The 20,310-nt window shown below is 49.3% G+C and overlaps 1 protein-coding gene across 1 annotated transcript in view; it reads right to left on the reverse strand.

The window, feature by feature from the left end:
• Positions 1-12,204: 12,204 nt before the first annotated feature.
• Positions 12,205-20,310, reverse strand: part of ILDR2 (immunoglobulin like domain containing receptor 2) — a gene marked incomplete at its 3' end in the record, with an annotated part of 55,476 nt that continues 47,370 nt past the window's right edge. The window contains exons 7-10 of the mRNA XM_080824816.1: positions 19,297-19,410; positions 15,324-15,540; positions 13,440-14,127; positions 12,205-12,240 (exon numbers count right to left, since the gene is read on the reverse strand). Of these exons, the coding sequence (XP_080680942.1) occupies positions 12,205-12,240; positions 13,440-14,127; positions 15,324-15,540; positions 19,297-19,410 (1,055 nt within the window). The remainder of the gene's footprint in view (positions 12,241-13,439; positions 14,128-15,323; positions 15,541-19,296; positions 19,411-20,310) is intronic.

Below are 20,310 nucleotides of genomic sequence, written 5' to 3' on the forward strand. Positions count from 1 at the left end.
GACTTTATTAGTCTTGCCACACATCTTGATTTTGAATGAACTCTTTGTTATTTGCGTTTTCTGCTTAGGAAACATCCGCACATACGGAATTTCGTAACTGAGGGTCATTACCGAGATGTGATGTGGCTTTTGTGCTTGCCGTCTTGAATGAACTGTGTGCTGCTAGGTTTTTTGGTTTTGTTTTGTTTTTTGCTTTGTTTTGTTCTGTTGTGCCTGGATCCGGGGGCCCAGGAACACATCTGTTCGTGGCACACGGCCCGGGGCCCCGTTCTTCGCGTGCCAGGCACCTTCTGCTTCGAGGCTGAGCCGAGTAGCTCCCTTCTACGCCGTACAGTTCTTACACTGACGGTCTTTAGGTAGATTTTTTTTTCCTCTCTCAAACTGTGAGGAGCATTGGGCAGCTTTGTGAAAAATGCTGGTCTCCTAAAGTCAGGAATTTAAAACATTTTATTTAGTCCTGAATTTCTCTGGGAGATAAAAATGTGCTGATAATTCTCTTGGAATGAGAGATATGTTTGCTGTGATAAAAAGAGTTGTTTGCTAATTCTTGAAGCGTTTTCTCTCTGAAGCTCTGAAAGTGGACACAAAAGCCCTCAAATGGCTGGAGAAGAAGTTTCCTTTTCAAAATTCCCCATGAACAGTTCTGAGTGACCAGGGTTTGGATCCTTATGAAAGTCCACCTTAATTTAATAGAGTTATTTAAATCTGAAGAGTCTTGGGAAAATGCGGACTCCCCAGGTGCTCATGAGGAACACCTTGTACACGGTGCTCACTTCTCTTGAGGGAAGAACTCTTAATAAGTAGATTTTTCTCCTCCAGAACCTGCTGAGACACATCTGTCCAGAAGCACTTTAAAAGATGCTCAACATCACTTGGCATCAGGTAAATTCAAATGAAAACCACCATGAGATATCAAATTACACCAGTCAGAATGGCTATGGCTAGTATCAAAAACACAAGAAATAACAAGTGCTGGCGAGGAAACGGAGCCCTCCTGCCCTGCCGGTGGGCATGCACTCTGGAAAACAGCATGGAGGTTCCTCAAAAAGTTGAAAATAGAGCTACCCCAGGACCCAGCAACCGCACTACTGGGTATTTATCCCAAAGATACAAACAGAGATTCTAAGGGGCACCTGTACCCCAATGTTTGTAGCAGCAATGTCCACAGTAGCCAAACCATGGAAAGAGCCCAGATATCCATACAACCATCAAAAGATGGAGAAAGAACATGTGAGATGTGTGTGTGTGTGTGTGTGTGTGTGTGTATACACACACAGATATATATAAAATAGAATATTACTCAGCCATCCAAAAGAATAAAATCATGCCATTTGCAATGACATGGTTGGAACTAGAGGGCATTATGCTAAGCAAAATAAGTCAATCAGAAAAAGACAAATACATGATTTCACTCTCTGTGGAATTAAAGAAACCAGACAGATGACCATAAAGGAAGGAAAGGAAAAGTAAAATAAGATGAAGAATGAGAGGGAGGTAAATCATAAGAAATTCTTAGGGAACAAACAGGGTTGCTGGAGGGGGAGGTGGGGGGGATAGGGTGATTGGGGGATGGGCGTTAACGGGGGCACTTGATGTGTTGGGTACTGGGTTTTATATACAATTGATGAATCACTAAAATCTACCCCTGAAACTAACAATACACTGTATATTAACTAAATTTAATTTAAGTGAAGGAAAAGAATCTTTTTTGATTTATTAGTGGATACCTGTTGTTGTTACTGTGTTTTGTCTGCACAACGTTGCATATCCCACTCCTATTGGTAGCTCCCTCTCTCCTTTGGAGAAATGTTCTCCCACTCTCTAGTCCTTCAGAGAATCTCATCTTCCTGGTCACAAGTGGACTTGCCATCTTCCTGGCCACGATTCGGTCAAAGATGTGCACATGACTCCCTATGGGTCAGTCACAGCCTTTCCTCATTGTTCTCATGAGTAAGGCCTTTCACCTATCTTGTCACATAAGCGGGAAAATTGTGACTCCTAGACTGCTAGTGTCTTTATTCCTGCCTTGGAGAGACAGTCTGTCCTCACCGGGAGAAAAATATATATGTCAGAAATAAGTAGATGTGAGTGATGGACATAGAGAGACTCTGACGACATTAAACCCAGATTTTCCCTCAGTTCCTAGAGCTCTTCTTCCATCTTATGAGCTACCCCAGGATCTTTCTAATAAACTACCTTCATCCCCTCTTTTTTTTTTTTTTTCCAGCTAGTCTGAGTTAGCTTTCTGTCATTTGCAACCAAAAGATTTTTGACTAATATCTGTGCCAAAGGAAAAACTTCAGCTGGGACTTCATGTCTCTCTGTCATGAAGGAGTGAGATAAGTCAGTTGCCGGGACCATCGCAGCAACACCAAGAGGCTATGGGGAGGAGGGATGCTAGTATATCTATTATAAATGAATTCCACAGAGTTAAAAAAAGATCTTTTATAAGAACAGTGGTAAACAGAAGTCAGCATATATATCTTTCTGGCTTTGTTCTGCTGGAGGCTGATCATCTCCAGAAAAAAACAAAATGAGCCAGGGCTGTTGCTGGGCTGTTGGGCAAGATATGTAAACGAAATAGAAGAGCACACCTCCTGAGAGTAAGGGTTGTATTTAAAAATTGTTGTAATACAAGAGACTATAGAGTTTTCTCTGTTTTTTGTGTGTGTGTGTGTGTTTTTGTTTTGTCTTGTTTTGTTTTGTTTTAAAGAGAAGGTGGGGAGGGAAGAAGGGAGGGGGAGAGAGAGAGAGGGAGAGATTGATTCATCTTTTTACCACCAAAGGCCAGGGAATGGACTGTTTGGTTGCACATTTCAGTGACAATATTTGCTCAATAATGAGAAAATGACTTCACTGTATCTCTGTAGTATCAGAGTCTGACCTGACTTCAGAAAAGACTTGTAACTCAATGGTGGTCAGAAGCACACTTTAAAATAGCTTTAAATCAAAGAAGGCACATGCCTCATTCTCACTTGGTCCCAAAGAAGAAGCCTGAGATTTTCCCCACATGGTATCCACAGAAGTCTGCCCTGAAAATGTAATAGGACAAGGTCTACACTTGAAAAACATACAGGAACACTCAGCACTTATAAATAAAGATCTCCTAATGCACTTCAATTTGATTTGCCAAAAGTGAATTCATACATGGCTTTTTAAGAAGACACCTCATGAACAATGTGAGGAACACCTCTATCCAATACCTTGAGTCCTGGAAATGTGGTATCAGAGGTAGCCCCTTGGATGTGGGCCACGAGATGGCGTGTCAGGCCAACACACTGCCCTTCTCAGGAGCGGGCTTGCTAACTGTGGCTTTACCTCCTGCCATGTTTTGTGAGTCATCTCAGACCACCTGACAAGCTTTCAGGAAATGCTTAAAACCAAATTCAGCAGAAAATTTTTCTCTTAAATGGTGTGATAAGTATTATTAGGATGTATCTGTCAAGATTTCTCGGAAGCTTTCCGAAACCTAGTTAAGCCTAGTTCTTTATTTCAGGAATTGATTTTGATTTCATGAATTGATTTTGTGTATAAAAATATGACTTCTACATTAGACAAATGGGAATTGATAGGGTGCAAACATAAGATAACATATTTTCCCCCACAAGTGCCTAATTCTAATCCATCCTATGGGTTTCATCCTTCTCTGCTTTTTGAATAAAATCTGGATCCATAATTTCTTTGGTCATTTGACTAAATATATGGACTTCTGTTCACTTTTCATCTTCAAATAGTCTTATTTCTAGAATTAAAATAGTGATTCTTTTATAATGATCAAAATATGAACAATAGGGGTGCCTCGGTGGCTCAGTGGGTTAAAGCCTCTGCCTTTGGCTCAGGTCGTGATCTCAGGGTCCTGGGATCGAGCCCCAAATCTGGCTCTCTGCTCAGCGGGGAGCCTGATTCTTCCTCTCTCTCTCTGCCTGCCTCTCCGCCTACTTGTGATCGCTCTCTCTCTGTCAAATAAATAAATAAAATCTTTAAAAAAATATGAACAACATGTAAAGTTAAATCTTCTTGTTCTCTCTTATCTTGGGCTCATTCTAGTCTAGAAACTTGCATCGGAGAGAAATGCATGTACCTCTTAGATTTATCCCACTTAGCACTTCCATTCCCTCATCACTCGATTACTCATTTCTCTTGGGCCTTCCAAGAGAGTTACTGTGTATTTGTGGAGTCATTATGGAGAGAAGGAGGACAGGTAAGGAGCAACAAAAGTCCTTCTTGACTGGCATCAATGCAATATGGCATTCTACCAAACTTGAGTCCATAAAAAAAAAAAAAACTATAAAACATATAAGGAAATAAGAAACCAGAAGTGAGAGTTAGCAAAAGTAACAAACTTCAAAAACCTATGAAGACTGCAGATAGAGTTACTGGGTATAAAGTATAAAATTAGTACACTTAAGGTAGTCAAGAAAATAAGAGGGAATTATCTACAAGAATAAGGAGCAGCACAGTATCAACAATGACCATGCAAATCTGAAAAAGAACTAAACTCAGCTTTTAGAAATGAAAAATTTACTAATTGAAATTAAAACTCGAAGGAGATTAGAGCCCATTGAAGAGAAAAATAGTGAACTGGGAGATAAACTTGAAGAAATTACCCAGAATACAGCACAAAAAGACAAAGAGATGAAAAATACAAAAGATAGCTTAAGCAGTATGGAGGATGGAATGGAAAGGCCTAACATACATTTAATTGGAATTCTTAAAAGAAAGCTTAGAGAGGAGACTTATTTGACATGTTAATAACTAAGAGTTTTCCATTGTTAATGGAAAATCCAATCCATAGGTTTGGAAAGTGTTAGGGTCTGTGATCAAAGGAGCGAGACTGATGCAAAGTGAAAGTCAAGCAAAGCTTTATTTCGCGCCAAGCATCGAAAATCAAACCGACTGGTAGGGGCCGTCTCTTACGAAGAGGCCACGACGACGACCCCCACGAGGCCGCTCCCAAGAAGGCCGCTCTGGACAAGGCCGCTCCCCAGACGAGGCCACTCCGGACGAGGCCGCTCTGGACGAGGCCACTTGCCGATGAGGCCGCTCCCTGGACAGGGCCGCTCCCTGGAATGATGCCGCTCCTGCGAGGCCGCTTGCGGCGGTGCCATGGCTCGGGGCGGCAAGGCCACTGGGGGCAGCGAGACTGCTGGCGTTGAGGCCTTCGCTGTGGTGCCGCTGCCAATGACTACGATGACCAGGACGACCACGACGCTCTGACGCTCCCAACGACTACCCTAATGGCTATTTCAAGGGCTATTCTAACTCCTCCTACTACCCATCCGCTCCACCCAGCCTCACAGACTAACCTTTATATAGGTGGTTGAGCCCGGCCCACACACAGGTGGCCAATGAGATTTCAACTCACCACAGTAAATATATGTGCGCCCCACTGATTGGATGTCTCCATCCAGCCTGGCCCGCCTCTATATCCTGGGTTTGCAATAAGTTCCTCTGGCTAACCAGGCCCTTACATTGGAAGCACAAGAAGTCCTAATCAGAATAAGTAAAAAAGAAATCCACACCGTGTTAATTAAACCAAAGAACACTAGAGACAAAAAGAAAATCTTAAAAACAGCCAGAGAGGCAAGACAGATTACTTACAAGGGAAGGATAATTAGATTGATAACGGACTTACAAGCAACAATAAAAGCCAGAAGAGAATACACTATCTTCAGTGTGCCAAGGGAAAATTGGTTTAAAATGGTCGACTAGTTTAAAATTGTCTACTCAGTGAAATTATCTTTCAAGAACAAGAATGACGTAAAGACTGTTTTAGATAAACAAAAACGGATAGAGTGTCCTACCAAAAGACCACACTAGAGAAAAGTTCCTTCAGGAAGAGGGGAAAAGATTTCAAAAGAAGACCTGAAATGCAAAAAGAAGAGATGTGTAGAAAAAACAGGAAGGTGATTCTAAACACTTTATAAATTGATATTTTATTTTTCTAAGCACAGTATTTTATAAAGTTGAAAAAGCAAGATAAAATTAAGACAAGGGACGAAATAGCAGCAAGTCCAAAGGAAGTAATCAGAGTTATACTGTTTTGGAGTCTATCTTTAAGTTAAATCTACACGTGAACATTTTTAAGTTCACTACTAAGAGAATTGAGTCCAGATGCTTCAAGCAAGTGGACAGGCTTTGTATTCAACTGGGACTCTAAAATATAAGATTCCCTTGATAGGGCCTGGCTCGTAAAAAAGGAGTAATACATCCCTGAAGTACTTATCTCTTCTTTTGCTAACAAAGGTTTTAAGTGGCCTTCTCTGAATTATGATGCTGTAGGATTTTTCAGATCTCTTCGGAACTTAAAACATCCTCCCGCAGCTTCCTTCCGCCCTTTTCCCAAGTGCTGTTTCTGGCAAGCAAATACTTGCGCCCTTCTTGAAATGAGCTGGGTCCCATCCCATTGTCCACCAACCTTCCTACTCCTCGTGCTCTCCTGAATGTTAGTGCGTGGGGAGTGGTGAGTGCGGCAACAGAAACCCATCCAGGCCGCAGCTTATGAAAGTCTGTGAAAACTACTTGGGCTCCCCTACAATCCCGCGGTATTTAACCCAAAACAATCAGAGGCAGTCCTGTGTGATTTTTTTTTCCTGCTGAGGTCATTTAATATCAGATCACGATTAAACATCGCCGTGTTAATTATGAGTTCTTGATAACAAATGTAGGTGAACTACTTTATTTAGATTACAACATGACAAGCAAATTCACTTTATCTGTTTGACACTGAAAAAAATCACGGGCAAGAGTGATACAACGTTTTAGTTTTGATGCCACAGACAAGGCACAAAGTAACTGGGCAGGTGACTCTCGTGACACAGATTTCCGACCCCTTTGTCTTGCTGCTCCTTCTGTTCCCCTCTCGTGTGTTCCCAAAGGGAAGCTTCTCATTGGAGAGTGTCTAATCCCTAAATGCAGTGAAGGTGCCAGACGGTTCACTTCTAGGCAGGTTGCCCCTGAACCCCGGCATCCCGAGTCTAGATGAATTTGTAGTTTGGCTCAGAAATGCCTCCTCAGAAAGGGACCCGAAGCAGCTTGTCGTCAAAGCCTTTCCCCCTCGCAGCACAGCTAGTGAAAGAGAAACCGTCCTTGAGGGGGGCCGGCTCCCACGCAGAGCTCCGTTGGAGGAGCGGTGCTGGGCTGCCCAAGTTCACGGCCTCGAGGCGCCGGCGGCGTGTGGCTGAGCGCGGGGTCCAGGGCTGTCGGCGCCAGGGGCAGGTCAGCCGGGTACCAGTCCCGTGGTGTGGCAGCAGTTGTGCGGGAAGAACCCTAGACAGGCAGAGGGCCTGGCTGTACAACTTTAAAGACCTTTGCACTATCGGCAAATCGCTCAGCTTTTCTCGATGAGGAGGCCACAGCATCCCCCTTGCCGCGGTGGCAGAAGGGTGTTAGGATCAAAGGATATAATGCCTGTGGAAGTGCTCTGTAAACAGTAATGCACCATAAAAACAACGCAGATGCTGTCCACATTGAACTTATCAGCCTCAGGCAGGGCCAGAACTCAGGATGCCGCTCCAAGCAGCTCAACAGCCTGCTGTTCCTCTCTGATGGTAAACGCCTCTCACGTAAGCTCCGTGGACCAGCTTCCCGGGTGACGGGGAGGTAGGACCCTAGCAGGAAAAAAACCAGGCACTTTTCTCCTCCGGGACTTTAAGTACCTGGGGCCCTACTTTGGTGAATTTGGATCTCCACATCCTATAAATCGACTTTCAACTCTAGCAAGATTCCGGGGCAGCATCTAAATCTGTTGTTGGGAGGAGGGTATATATGATGTAGATTTTTTCATTCCTGCCCACCCCGCTTGGGTCGTTAAGGTGGAAATGGGAGTCGACCAGCCAGGCTGATCAACTTCAAAATATTTTTGAACACTTCAAAAAATGACTTTGCCGTTTCCCCAGTGGTCTCTTTTCTTTCTATTCGTGATCTAAGTTTTGCTCAGAATGACATCAAGGGAATAAGAAAATTACCTGTAATTCCTGTTGTCAGCTCTGAGATTGTCACAATAGATCATTATTCTAGGATTAGAAACATCTAGAACCGGCTCCTGGGGGGTATTTCCAGCCTTCCTTTCTCTCTGCCTCACAGAGTTCTCCTACCCCCGGACCCCGGTGAGCCAGTCACCGCCGTGGCAGCCAGACTGCCGGGCGCTGTACCACTGCCAGCCCCGGGGGAGTAAGAGGACCTCTGCAGACGTCCCCAGAGCCCCAGGAAGCCTGGGGACCAGCGGCTCGGGGCACACTTCAGGTATGACCCACCTAGTGCCGCATTTCCCAAATGCATCTGATCACAGGGCTCTTCTGAAATATTTGTTAAAAGAACCCATACTCACTCCAGACCCACCTAATCAATCTCCAGGGTGGGTGGGGCCCAGCCGTATTATTTTTAACAGCAATCGCGGAATTTGTATGGTCAGGAAATTTGGGGAAACACTGGTCCAGCAGAAGAGGTTTATAGGCTTGGAATGCAAAGGCCTAATGAGATTTGTAACCTCACCAGGGGCGATGATGGTTTATTTCTCCATCTATAAAGAGAAGGGATGGGGCCCAGCAGTATCTACAACTTCAGCCTCTGAAGGTAATCGGGTAACCTAGTCCGGTTACCTGTGTGCCATCTTTCAGAGTATTTAGAAATACTTACAGACAGGGCTAGGTGTTTTCTGCATGGAGTGCCTCGGGCTAGAGTGGCAGGGCCCCCAGGTGCCGAGTGAGGAAGACATGAAGGGAGACGAGAGGCCCGTTACCTCTGCCAGAATTTCTCTGCGTTGGGGAGGGTGGCCAGCAGCACTCACGGCGGCAGAACTGAGCCCCCGGAAAAGCAGATGCCGAGTTCCCCGTGAGCGTGCCTGGGAGGATCGGCTGACACGTACCCTCAGGTCCGGGGGAAATGTCCCCAGCTTCCTAGTGAACCTATGCATGGCCTAAAAGAAGCTGTTCCAGGGGACACCTCTTGCCACCTGCCTCCACACCCCCTTATCCAACACATCCCTGACTCAGCTGTGACTCACAGGCACACAGCGGCTCCGGCATCATCCCTCCGGGTCCTCTGCCTCATACCGCTCCCCATCCTAATTCATCTCTTCCAGTCAGATCTTTTTTTAAGACTGGCTTTTCAGAACATTGAGCTTATCTTTAAACACAATGGATAGACAAACACACACAACATTTAAATATCAAAATATACCCATTTAAATTTAAAAACTTTAATTCTCTGGGTTTGTTGTTATCCATAGCAATATTTCACATTATATGCATAAAATCTCCTGCTTCTTTCTTGGGCATGTCTTATTTCCACTATTCAACTGCAGGGTCCCAATGGACAGAGATCGTGTCTTATGCAAGACATTCTGTACCCCCAGTAAAAGCTAGGAAGGGAGCTAATATGTATAAGCCCTTCCTCGGTGGGAAACACTATTCAGGGAAGAAATAAAAGGACCCGCTGGGAAAAGCCGGGGTGCCGAGGATGGCCAGCTTTGCCTTTACTTGTCCAGCCAGTTCTTGTCTCTATCCACATACCCAGGAACAACAGTGTTCTCTCTCTCTCTGGAAGTTTCAGGGATTTATGCAGCCCTACAGGGGACAACCTGGTCCCATCTCCCCAGGTTATTTCAGGAGCCTGTTGTCTTCGTGTTTTCTTATTGTATGGTCTGTCTATGGTTTTGTCGTCTTTGGAATTGCAGGTTTCCAATTTTAGTAATTCTTTCCCTATGACTCCCCGAACCATCTCCAAAATCCTACATGCCCTCGGCTAACAAAAGCAGTATGTCTGGTCTCTGCAGCTGGTGCTATGGGGCTCTTTGGTGGAGAGAAGCCTGACACAGTGCTCAGTTGAAGAGATAATAGCTCTGCAGCTATCCAGTATTCTCCAGGATTGCCTGAGCAAGTTGGAATCCAGAGCTGGTGACTAAGAAATGATGATGTTTAGTCATCTTTCCCATCTGATGCGGGGCCCAAACAGACGAGACTAGGCTCTCAGAGGCCAGGGACCCCAGCGAGTCTAACACTCAGCACCAGGTTACGGCATGTGTCTTCCTGCCCTTGGAAGTGCCAGCACTGGGCTGAGCTGTCCCTGGTTCCTCTCAGGCCAAAGCCACCGCAAAGTCCTTTGGTAGGCCAGGTCTCCTCCAGGCAAGGATAGCAACTCATCCTCCTGACCTTCACCAGCCACTTCTTTATTTCCTTGCACATGTAGGACTGTTTTGGACAGGCCGCGAAGTAAAGATCCCAGTGGAATGGTGCTCTGAGACTAGGGCCCAGCTCCCGTCAGATGGCTCTGGACAAGACCAAGAAGATGCTGAAGAAGAAACCTTCGGAGGTTTCCCGTGGACTCGAAGACAGAAAGTTGACCACTGCTGGGAGGCCAAGCATCGTTGTCTTCCAGTGACTTTGGATCCAACCATGTGTCCCACCATAACAGTGCAGGGTGAAAAACTTTGGCAGACGTTTGCCAAAGTGGAGACTGTGAGACACCTAAGGTTAGATGGAGTCAGGGGTTAAGGGGACGAACACCGAGACAAGGAGAAACGGCTTGTCCTTGAAGAGAAACGAACATTTAAAGGGTGCACCCACTTCTCATGCCTTGGGTCGGAATGAATTTGGGCCGGGCTCAGCTGGGCAGTTGTCCCATCGGGCTTGGCGGCTCACACAGCTGTTTGCAATCAGCTGAGACTCGACTGTCAGATAGGGTGGACGGGGTACTGGGCCTGTTCTCCTCATCATGCAGCAGGACAGCCCAGGCTTGTTTACCTCGTGGCGACTGCAAGAGAAAATAGGCCCCACGCACAAGAATTTTTCAGGATTCTGCTTGTGTTACATTTGTTTTGGGCCACTGGCCAAATCAAATCGCTTGGCCCATCCCAGATTGGACGGGTGGAGAAACGGACTGCACCTCTTGCTGAGAAGGGAAGAAAGTGTGGCCATTTCTTGCAATCTGTACAGACTGCAAAATCTGGAAATATCTAGCTTTGGGATTTAGGCCAAATCTATCATTTAGGCCAGGGTGGGACTAGGAAGTGCTCCTTCCTGAGAGAACAAAGATCACTCGTTTCCCAGCGCATCTGGAGCAGCAGCCTGGTGAGGCGAAGAGACGCACATTCCACCCATCCCTGGGGTCCCGGAATGACAGAGCTGGGACGGCAGGAACAACTCATGGCGAATGAAGTACAAAGCCAGAGAAGACTGGGGTCTGAATTTGTGGGGAAAATGGCCCACGTTCAAAATAGAGTGAGATCACAGATTCTTTTCCTCTTAAATTCTTTTGTCATTCTTCTCTATTTTGCATAACTGCTTTCTCCTTTTTTTCCTTCCTCCTCTCTTTCATGTGTGTATTTTAAGCATTTTTCGAAAGGCACCTGATGACAATTTAATCAGAGTGCGGAGGGAAGTGGGGCTCTGTGGGTGGCACCAACGTGTGAAAAGTCCAGGAGAAGGGAGGACGAGGAGAGCCCTTAACGTCCAAGACTTGGATGTCACTGTGCACAGCGGAAAGAGAAAAAGCAGTTTAAGTTCTCAGAATGGAAAAAGAAATAGCACTTAGACTGCTTTTCAAAAAGGGGATACTCTCTTTTGTCTTGTTCTAGCCACTCAAGAGCTGTCATTCAAAACAGCAAATTGAAGTCATTTCTGTGATTGTCCTGCAGGTCACTGTCACTGAGCTCACCAAGGGTCCTCTGATTTTAGTGTAACAATAGTCATTGCCTCACGACTAGGAGGAGATGGGGATAAAAGGTATATTTTGCCTAAAGCTATCTTCTGTTGTCAGTACAAGACCTTCTTCTAATAGTAGTAATGTTTTTCTGTCTCTAAGCACAGCACAGGAGGCATAGAAGAACATACTGGAGGACAAGGCAGTTTCTAGAGATTAGCAGTCCAGAGCTAACTCCCTTTCAGAACTGGAAAAGGAATCCTGGTTCAGCTTTGGAAGAACATCAGGCAGGATGAACTCAGTGGGTAAGACAGTCCATGTGTGGGAATGTTCTCACACATAGTCATCTTCTTGAGTTTCTCATACTAGTTGGATGTACGCTGCGGTTTGGAATCAGCCTCCCTTAAAGGCTGCCCCCCATCCCTTGCCAAAGCAAAGATCAGCAAATCTTCCGAGGTGGTGGCCAGAGAAGGTCCCGGGCCTGCTGGCTCTTAGGTTTGTGTCTTGTCCCAGTGGTCTGCTTCTGATGTCTAGTCACCCAGAGAAGTGTCTTCAAAACAAACATCAGACCACAAGGGACATCCTGGTTGGAAAGTCACTCTGGAAAAGAGCAGAAAGGGCACAATGTTAAACCACGCAACGGTTAAAGAAACCCAACACACCGTAACAGATGGTGCCCCGGGCAGAGTCCACACCCTGTCCAGAGTCTGGCACAGCCTGACTCCGGGCATCTCCTTAGGCTTGTGGTTACAGTTCCGAAGCCTCAGTTGGTGCTGAAGCCAACACACATCGGACAGAACTTAGTTCCACGGCCACAGAACGACTTCCCAGCCCTCTAGGGCCAGCCACAACATTCATGGCTCCACCAGAGCCAGTGCGGACGGAGCACACGAACCTGGCATGACCCGGAAGTTCACTCCCTGCTCATGGTACTTCACGGGTCATGTCATTGTTCTCGTTAGAGAAACAAAAGATACCTGTTTTAGAGGGGTCAATACCTTTTTTCCATTTGTATTCTCTCCCCATACTACGTGCTAAAGAAAACGTCCCCCTTGAAGTATGAAAAACAAAATGGTGGAAGAGGCAGGGGAAGTGAGGAGGGAGCACAAGCACTTGGGCTCGCGGAGCGGCCGCCAGGGCACAGGGGGAGAGGCACTTTGGCAGCCGAGGGTGGACATCCGCGCCTGTCCCCCAGCGTTTCTCTGAGCCGGGGAGCTCACATCTGGGGGCTGAGGGACGGACTGGGCTGCTCTTGGCGTTTACGGAGACAGCAATCAAAGCGCCATAAGGCCAGTTACAAAAGAGACAATTAACTGGGCAGGGGCCAAAAGGTTTCCCTCACGTGCGCGGAGCACAATTCACAGTTTACCTCCAGCACAGCGTCAAGGGAGGAAAGTGAGCTTTCCTTCAAACACAGCGGTAGCCACTGACCTCCTCTGGGACGTGAGCGCTCTGGGAATTTATGCAAGTTATAAACCCTCCCGCAAGGGGTGGGAGATGGGGAGGAAGGCGCAAGAGGCACGCCTAGAACGTTCTGCGCACAGAGCTCAGAGGTCCACCCCGATGTCTGCGGCGGTCACGATGCCCCGCATGCCTGATGCTACCTGCTTCTCAGGGCTGGTCTTGGGGACCGGAGGCTCTCCACGAAGCACCTGCTCCTTCTGCTTCTCGCCCCCAGCCAGGGCCTCCGCTCACTGCCTGGGGCTGGGGCCGGGCCGCCGCGCTCCCCTCCCCGCCCCCCCCCCCCCGCCGCCCCGGCCCCAACCCCCCTGCGCGGGAGGCGCCCGGCTGGGCCCCACCGTCTTCTTGGCGGGCTCCTTCTTGCGCTTCTTCTCGGAGTTGCTGTGGTAGGGCAGGTCGCGGCCGCGGTAGGACGGGCCGCGGCTCAGCTCGCGCTCGCTGTAGGGCGGCAGCGGGTCGTCGGCGGAGTCGTCGTCGTCGTCGTCCTCGTCGTCGTCGTCCTGCGGCGCGGCCGCCTTGTAGGTGGAGGGCGGCGACCAGGCGTAGTAGGAGGCGCTGCGGCGGCCGAGCTGCGCGCTGAGCCGGGACGGCGTCTCCAGGCTGCCGCCGCGACTGGCGCCCTCGGGCCGCGCCTGGCGCTCCAGCCCCCCGGCGCGCGGCCCGTGCTCGTACTTGGGCGCGGTGCCCGGCGTGCGGCTCACCAGGCGCGGCAGCGGCGCGTCGTCCGGCCGCCGGCGCGGGGGGCTGGGCGCCCAGGCGCGGCCCGCGTCGCCCAGGGGCTCCCGGCTGCGGCCGCGCGGCCCGTAGTACTCGTCGGGGGAGCCGTCGGGGTAGAAGCCGCCCAGCGCGCGCGCCTCCGAGCGCTCGAAGCGGCCGCCGCCCCGCGCCTCGTGGCTGTCGCCGTCGGCCCGGCGGGAGCGCGCGGCGTACGAGTCGGCGAAGGCGGCCAGCTCGTCCATGGACACGGCGGGGACGCCGGCGGCGAAGTTCTTCCGCGACAGCATCTCGGACTTGGAGCGCTGCTGGCTGCGGGCAGAGCGGGGCGGGGCGAGGGGGCGGTTAGCCGCCGAGGTGGGCGCGCGCGGGGCCGGGACGGGCAGAGCGGGGTGCCCCGGGCTGGGCTGCGCGCACGTGGGTGGGCACCGCCGTGAAGCGGGGCGACCGGGGCTCTCTGTGGAACTCGTGCTAAGGACCAAGACGGAGTCGTGTGGGTAAAACTCCTTTGTGACTCAGACGGTGCCGAAGCACACAGCGGGGCCTGGCGGCCAGGAGTCTGACTTCTGGCTGAGCGGCACAGGCCTCCCTTCTGCCAGCCTCGGAGCCGAGGGGCCTGGCGTGGCGGGCGTGGCCGGCGATCCAGGGAAACCCTGCAATACTTGGTGATGCACAGAGAAGCCTTCTCCTCCCTCAGGGCCCAACGTATCCCTGCGAGTTACCCGCAGCTGGTAAATCTAAGAGAAGGGCAGTGTCTGCTGTGCTTCAACATAAAGGACAGGTGAGTGGTGACCGTGCTGTTCAGTGGGGAGCAGCCATACGAAACAGGGTGCACATCTTGGCCTCCCACACCACTGGCCAGGTGACTCTAGGGAACGTCTGTACATTTCAGTTTCCCCATCTTAAAACGGGGACAACGGTCAGGAGAATCAATCAGTGTAACGTTTGGTATTTCACCTTTCACATAACGATGATCAAACATGGTGGAGGGGCGCCTGGGTGGCTCGGTGGGTAAAGCACCTGCCTCTCGGTTTTGGCTCAGGTCAGGACCTCATGGATTGGGAAATCGAGCTGAGTTGGGAGTCTGCTTGAAGAGCCTCTCCTGCCCCTTCCCCGACTTGCGCGCGCACACACTCTCTTTCGCCCGCGCGCTCTCTCTCAAATAAATCTCTTAAAAATGAGGGAGATGATGGATGGGAATTTTTAGAGGATGTAGGATAAAATATTATGAGAAAGGCAAGAGAATGTTAATAAGGTTCATTAAGGAGCACAGAGTAATCATTTCAAAGGGACTTGGCTATGACTGCACATGGTGTCACAGGTGTCCCTTTGTTTGATAAACATGAGAAGGGGATGTTCAACAGCCCAAAGAGAGCTGTGGCAGGACAACCTAGAAAGGGAGGCAGAGATGCTCTCAGAAGACAGCTGTCTCAGAGCCACCCCTGCCTGCCAGCTCCAGCCCCTTCACCCCCCGCCCCACAGCTGCAGCCTGGTACGGCCACCTTCACCTGTACCTGAAGCTCTCCCGATCCTCCTTGTTATACTCCATGGCCGAGGGCCCCCGGCTGGCCCCGCTGCTGCCTCCCATGACCCCGGACCAGTAGTCAGGATTGCTCTCCAAGTCCCCGGACACAGGGAACTGCTTGCTTCTCATCTGGTGGTAGGCCTGGCGGAAATTGCTGTCGTCCTCATGCAGGGAGCTGAGTTCGGAGATGGTGTTGTTATCTGCAGGGACAAAACCAGGCATGACAGAGCTTTCTACGTATTAGGAAGGGAGCTGTGTTAACGGCTCTGGGGAAACTCCCTCCCAAAGGCTTCAGTCCTGTTCTGGTTTAGTCGTAGACCCGAACGAACAGTGTCTGTGTTCTTAGCTCAGCAGGAACAGGCCTTGTCTAGAAGGCCACTGGCTTGGAGAGAGAGAGGCTTCCTACATGCTCTGCTCTTAAAATAGGAAAATAACTGTTACTGTTCCACCTAAGGCAGGGTTCCCAGAACTTGGGCTCTTCGCAGCTGGTTTCCTCCTAAGGCGGCGTCATCCTTGTTCCAGTGTTTTTCTTCTTGTAGAATTCTGTGACAGCGACGATGATCCCGGGCATCTTGAGCCAAATGGGGCAAAATGAGAGAGAACCCACAGGTCACAAAATCTTCCTCACTGGTGGCCGCGTCCCAGCGTGGGCCTTCAAAACCAGCGCGGCCCCATGCTTTAGAGGAAGCCCGTCCCAGCCTCCTTCAGCTGTGCCCTTCACCCCAGAGCTCAGTCCCCAGGGGCAAGGGGACTGCACACGTAGTATCCAATCATCCCCTTTCTGGACGCTCATCCAGGAACGTGGACTATCCTTCCCAGTTGGTACCAAGTCCATTTCCAAGGCCCACAAAGACTTCTTTGCCTCCTTAACAAATATTCCAGATGTGTCTGGCCATGGGTGGCTAGGACAGCCGTGTCAAGGTACGGGAAGAGAAGGGGGCGGGCTGCACTCACGGCCTGCTGGCCTCCACTTGTACTCTTCCTACAAAGAAGGGGGTTGTGGTCACAGTTTTCTCATTTCCTACAAAGTGGCCTAAGTAGAATTTTGCAAAAGCACTTGTGAACAAGATAAGAATCACAGTCTAGAAAGAAAGGGGGAGAAACAAAAAAAAGAAAAAAAAAAAACCCCACAACCATTTGTTTACAGAACTTTGAAATGGATTGAATATCATTTTACTTAAAAACGCATCTAGTGAATCTATTTGTAATGCAACTGGATCCGTTTGTTTTCTAAAATCCTTTGGTCAGAACTTCAAAATATTATCAGAATCAACATTTATAAAGTATAAGGCTTGGCTGTTGAGTAGAAGGTAAGCCAAGATAGGATGTGGGCAGCGCAAATCTGCATCTCAGGTTCCCCTCTACTTCTCTTTCCTAGCCCCAAGAGTTCTTAGAGGAGCACTCCCACCCGCCGAGGAAAGGAAGGGCCTCCCCTCCATCCCCCCCGTTGCATAAACACAGCCTCCTGGTCCTGTTTTATCAGGGTCTGGGCTTACTGAGAATGCCATTCATTTTGGTCATGTAATCAGTTGGTTTTGAATTAGAATTTTTAAACCTTTTCCTCCTCCTGAGGAGAATGGACTAGTGAGTCCCCATTTGAAAGGAAAAGAGCTCAGATGCTACTGATTAACAAAATCTAGAACCTTCCTTTTCTCATGATCCCAGTGAATTCTAATCTCCTGGGAGCAGTGCAGAAGAGAATTTTAAAATGCCTCAAGTGAAACTATTGAAGCATCCCATTGTTGCCTCCGAACTTTCCTTAAACTTCAGGGAATAATGGATCTTTTCCATTTCTCCACATCCTGAGAGCTATCTCAGTTTCACCATTCAAGTGATGGACTGTCTAGGCTGTTCTAACGTTTCTGCCACATTGAATGTAAACGTCAACATCCCTGCTTCACAAACACCTAATAATGTAACTCTAGAACAAGATAGGCAAACTTTCTCTGTACAGGGCCAGGGCCAGATATTAAATATTTTAGTCTTTGCAAGCCTCACTGTTACGATTATTCGACTCGGCCACTGCAGTGTGAAAGCAGTCACAGACAACATGTAAGGGAACCGGCCTGACTCTGTTCCAGTACAAACTTTCCAAGAACGGGAGATGGAACCTATTGGCCCTGGGAGGTGTAGTCTGCCAGATCACACGCTGGGGTTCTGGACTAAAAATAGCCCAAGTGCAACCCCCTACTTACCAGGGGCAAGGAAAGTGAGGGTCTTACTGGCTAGCAAATTCCCGAACCTGACATTCCCAGTTCTTACAGAATCTCGTCACAACCTGGAACCATGAGATCCGTTTTACAATGAGATCTTCAAGACTGTCCCATGTCCATGATCTGTCCCAGGGTTTACTCTGCTCTTCAGAGAGAGAGCCTGGCAAAGTCAAGTGAGCTGTATTCCCACTTCACCTCTATGCAGATACGGGACTGTCAACCTGCAGGTCCGGCTCTTGGTTCCAGTTGTGGCACGGGTACCGAGGTGCCAACGCTGGGTCCCTTCCCTCTCTGCTTCCTTTCCTACTCTGTAAAATGAGGGAGGTGGAGTCAACCACCTCAGTCTCTTCTGTTCCAACATACTAGAAAGTCCTAGGAGGGAGAAGGCTGTGATCTCTGAACAGAAACAGCCGCTACAGCCACGGAGCCATCAGTCGGCTCAAAAACGTCTTGTGTAAAGAGCACAGGATTGGGAATCAGAAGAGCTGGGTTCTAATCCTGGTGCGGTCACTTCAGCCTTCTGGATTTCTGTTTCCTCATCTGTACGCTGTGCAGACTGACTTTGGCCACCGCTAAGGTTCCCTTAGGTGTTTGGATGTCATTACCTTCTGACCAGCCAGTCCCTGGAGACCACTTCAATCCAGGTAGACTGGCGACGTCACCTAAATCAGGATCCATTCTTTAGTTTCAACCTCAGTTTTTAACTCTTTCCCTGAGCTGAGAGATTCACAGATTTCCTCCCCAGGCTCCTTCTCCTGGATCGCTGTCTCTGTCCCCTCCCAGGGCTCCATGACAACACATTACAACTAACTTGTCAAGTGCGGTGACATCTGCATTCCTGACATTCCAATCTGGAGATGGTCTTTTTATAGGCAGCCGGTGGGAGGATGCAGCAAGGAAGGCAGCTCAGACAGGATGAATTTAGCTTTGCAAACTGGGAGGAATATGTTGTCCTTCATCTGAATACAGCGCCTCTAGTCTGGGACTGTTTCCCCAACAGTTCCATCAAGTCTCTCCTCGCTTCCAAGGCAAGGAGGGTTCAGAGAGAGAGAGACAGAGGTAGTGACCTCACCACCATGCCAGCCAGCACCCTCCAGTAATCAGCCTGTCCATGTCAGACCTGCCCTGAGCCGTCTCTCGTCACCGTGGTAATCTGGAGTCCACCCCGGCACTCAGCCGTGTCCGAGGGCTGTGAGTGAAGGCTGGGGTCCTGCCACCTACAAGCTCAGGAACTGGAACGTTCTTTTGACAAGAGGGGCCGCCTCTTTCCTAGCCCTCCGTCTCTGCCGTTGGGCATCTCCGAGGAACACGGGCCTCCTTTTCTGCTGGTAGACTTGTCCTTCCGCTGCTGGAGGCCTCCGTGTAGCAAGTCGGCAGCTGGACCATTGCTCAATGGTAGGGGTTTTCACTTTGGGGGAAAAGCTCACATCTTTAGTCATCATTTTGAATAGAAGGGAATGACCCTTTGAAGAAAACATCTGCGACCTCAGCACTGCCTGGGCCCAGCAAAGCTGACTGCCCCACGGAGAGAAACAGCACGAAGCAAGGTGGTAACGACTGCTCTGCCCGTCACACCAGGAGCCCTTTTTCTCCCTTCTGTGCCCTCAGAGCTACTCTCTTCAGGACATCGCCGGCACCCCTGCTCGTCCTAAGCCCCAAGAGCTCAGGGCTGCCCAAGTTTGGGAATCCCCAAACCCCCCTTGGCCGTGAAGCCCAGATCACATGGCACTAACAGATGCTCACATCTGCCTCTCATCCTTCTGGCTGGATCGAACTGAGCCAGCTCCTTCTCGACGTAGTACAGGACCTTCATGGAGTCTCTCTCTTTGTCAGCCTGAATCCGGTAACCTTTGCGAACTGTGGAGAAAAGGACAGGGAGGGGAGCTGAGAGAAGCCGGAGGTGGCCTCTCTTTACTTTACCAAGCAAAACCCTCGGTGCCTGCTTATGACAACTCTTTTTGAAATCGCCAGAAATAATCATCTATATTTATACTTATGGAACCGTGACTGAGATCCCTTTTATCAGATGGTGGCCCTGGAATGGAAGAACAGCAGTGCACCACTGAGTTCTCTCACAGTAGATTTGGGGTCATTTGCTAACTTCTGCTTCCTACTTTCTGACCTCCTTAGCGCCACTTAAAGCTCGGGGGGCGGGGGGAGACAGATTTTCTGGACGGAGGACATAGATCATGCTATAGCATCTGCGGGTCACATCTTCGCTTGGTGGGAGAACATGTAAATAAAACAGACACCCGAACATCGGGGACCTTGACGAGGGTGGCCCGAACGCCTCTGGTTTCACGGGAGATGGTGCAAAAATCCCCTCACAGGTGGCGTCTACGAGCCAGGATGATAGACTGCAAGAAGCGTTCGTGCCAAACGAAAGCGAGGGGCTGATTCTGGTTCCACTTTCTTTCTTTGACATTTTCCTTTCGGGAGAGGGAATACCATACTCCAGACACGATTAATTCCACCTGGTGCTGTGTGGTCAGAAGCAGGCGTTATTTTGGGGGGGGGGGGGGCTCCATAAAGAACACGACAAAAGCACGAGAGAGAACACCATCTCCTACGCTCCCATCACTCAGACTGTCAGGAACAAAGGCTGTTTAAGCCCCATATCACTTAGTATCAGTCGAGTCCAATACCAGCCCCAAGGGTGACCAGACACAGGCAAGTCAAATCTTCACAAATACGAGAAACGAGGGAGAAGGACCCAACATGCCAGTGGGAAGAGACAGCATGCGTCGTGCCTCTCAG

Source organism: Martes martes (genome assembly GCF_963455335.1).
Source record: "Martes martes genome assembly, chromosome: 15".
Classification (NCBI taxonomy): Eukaryota; Metazoa; Chordata; class Mammalia; order Carnivora; family Mustelidae; genus Martes; species Martes martes.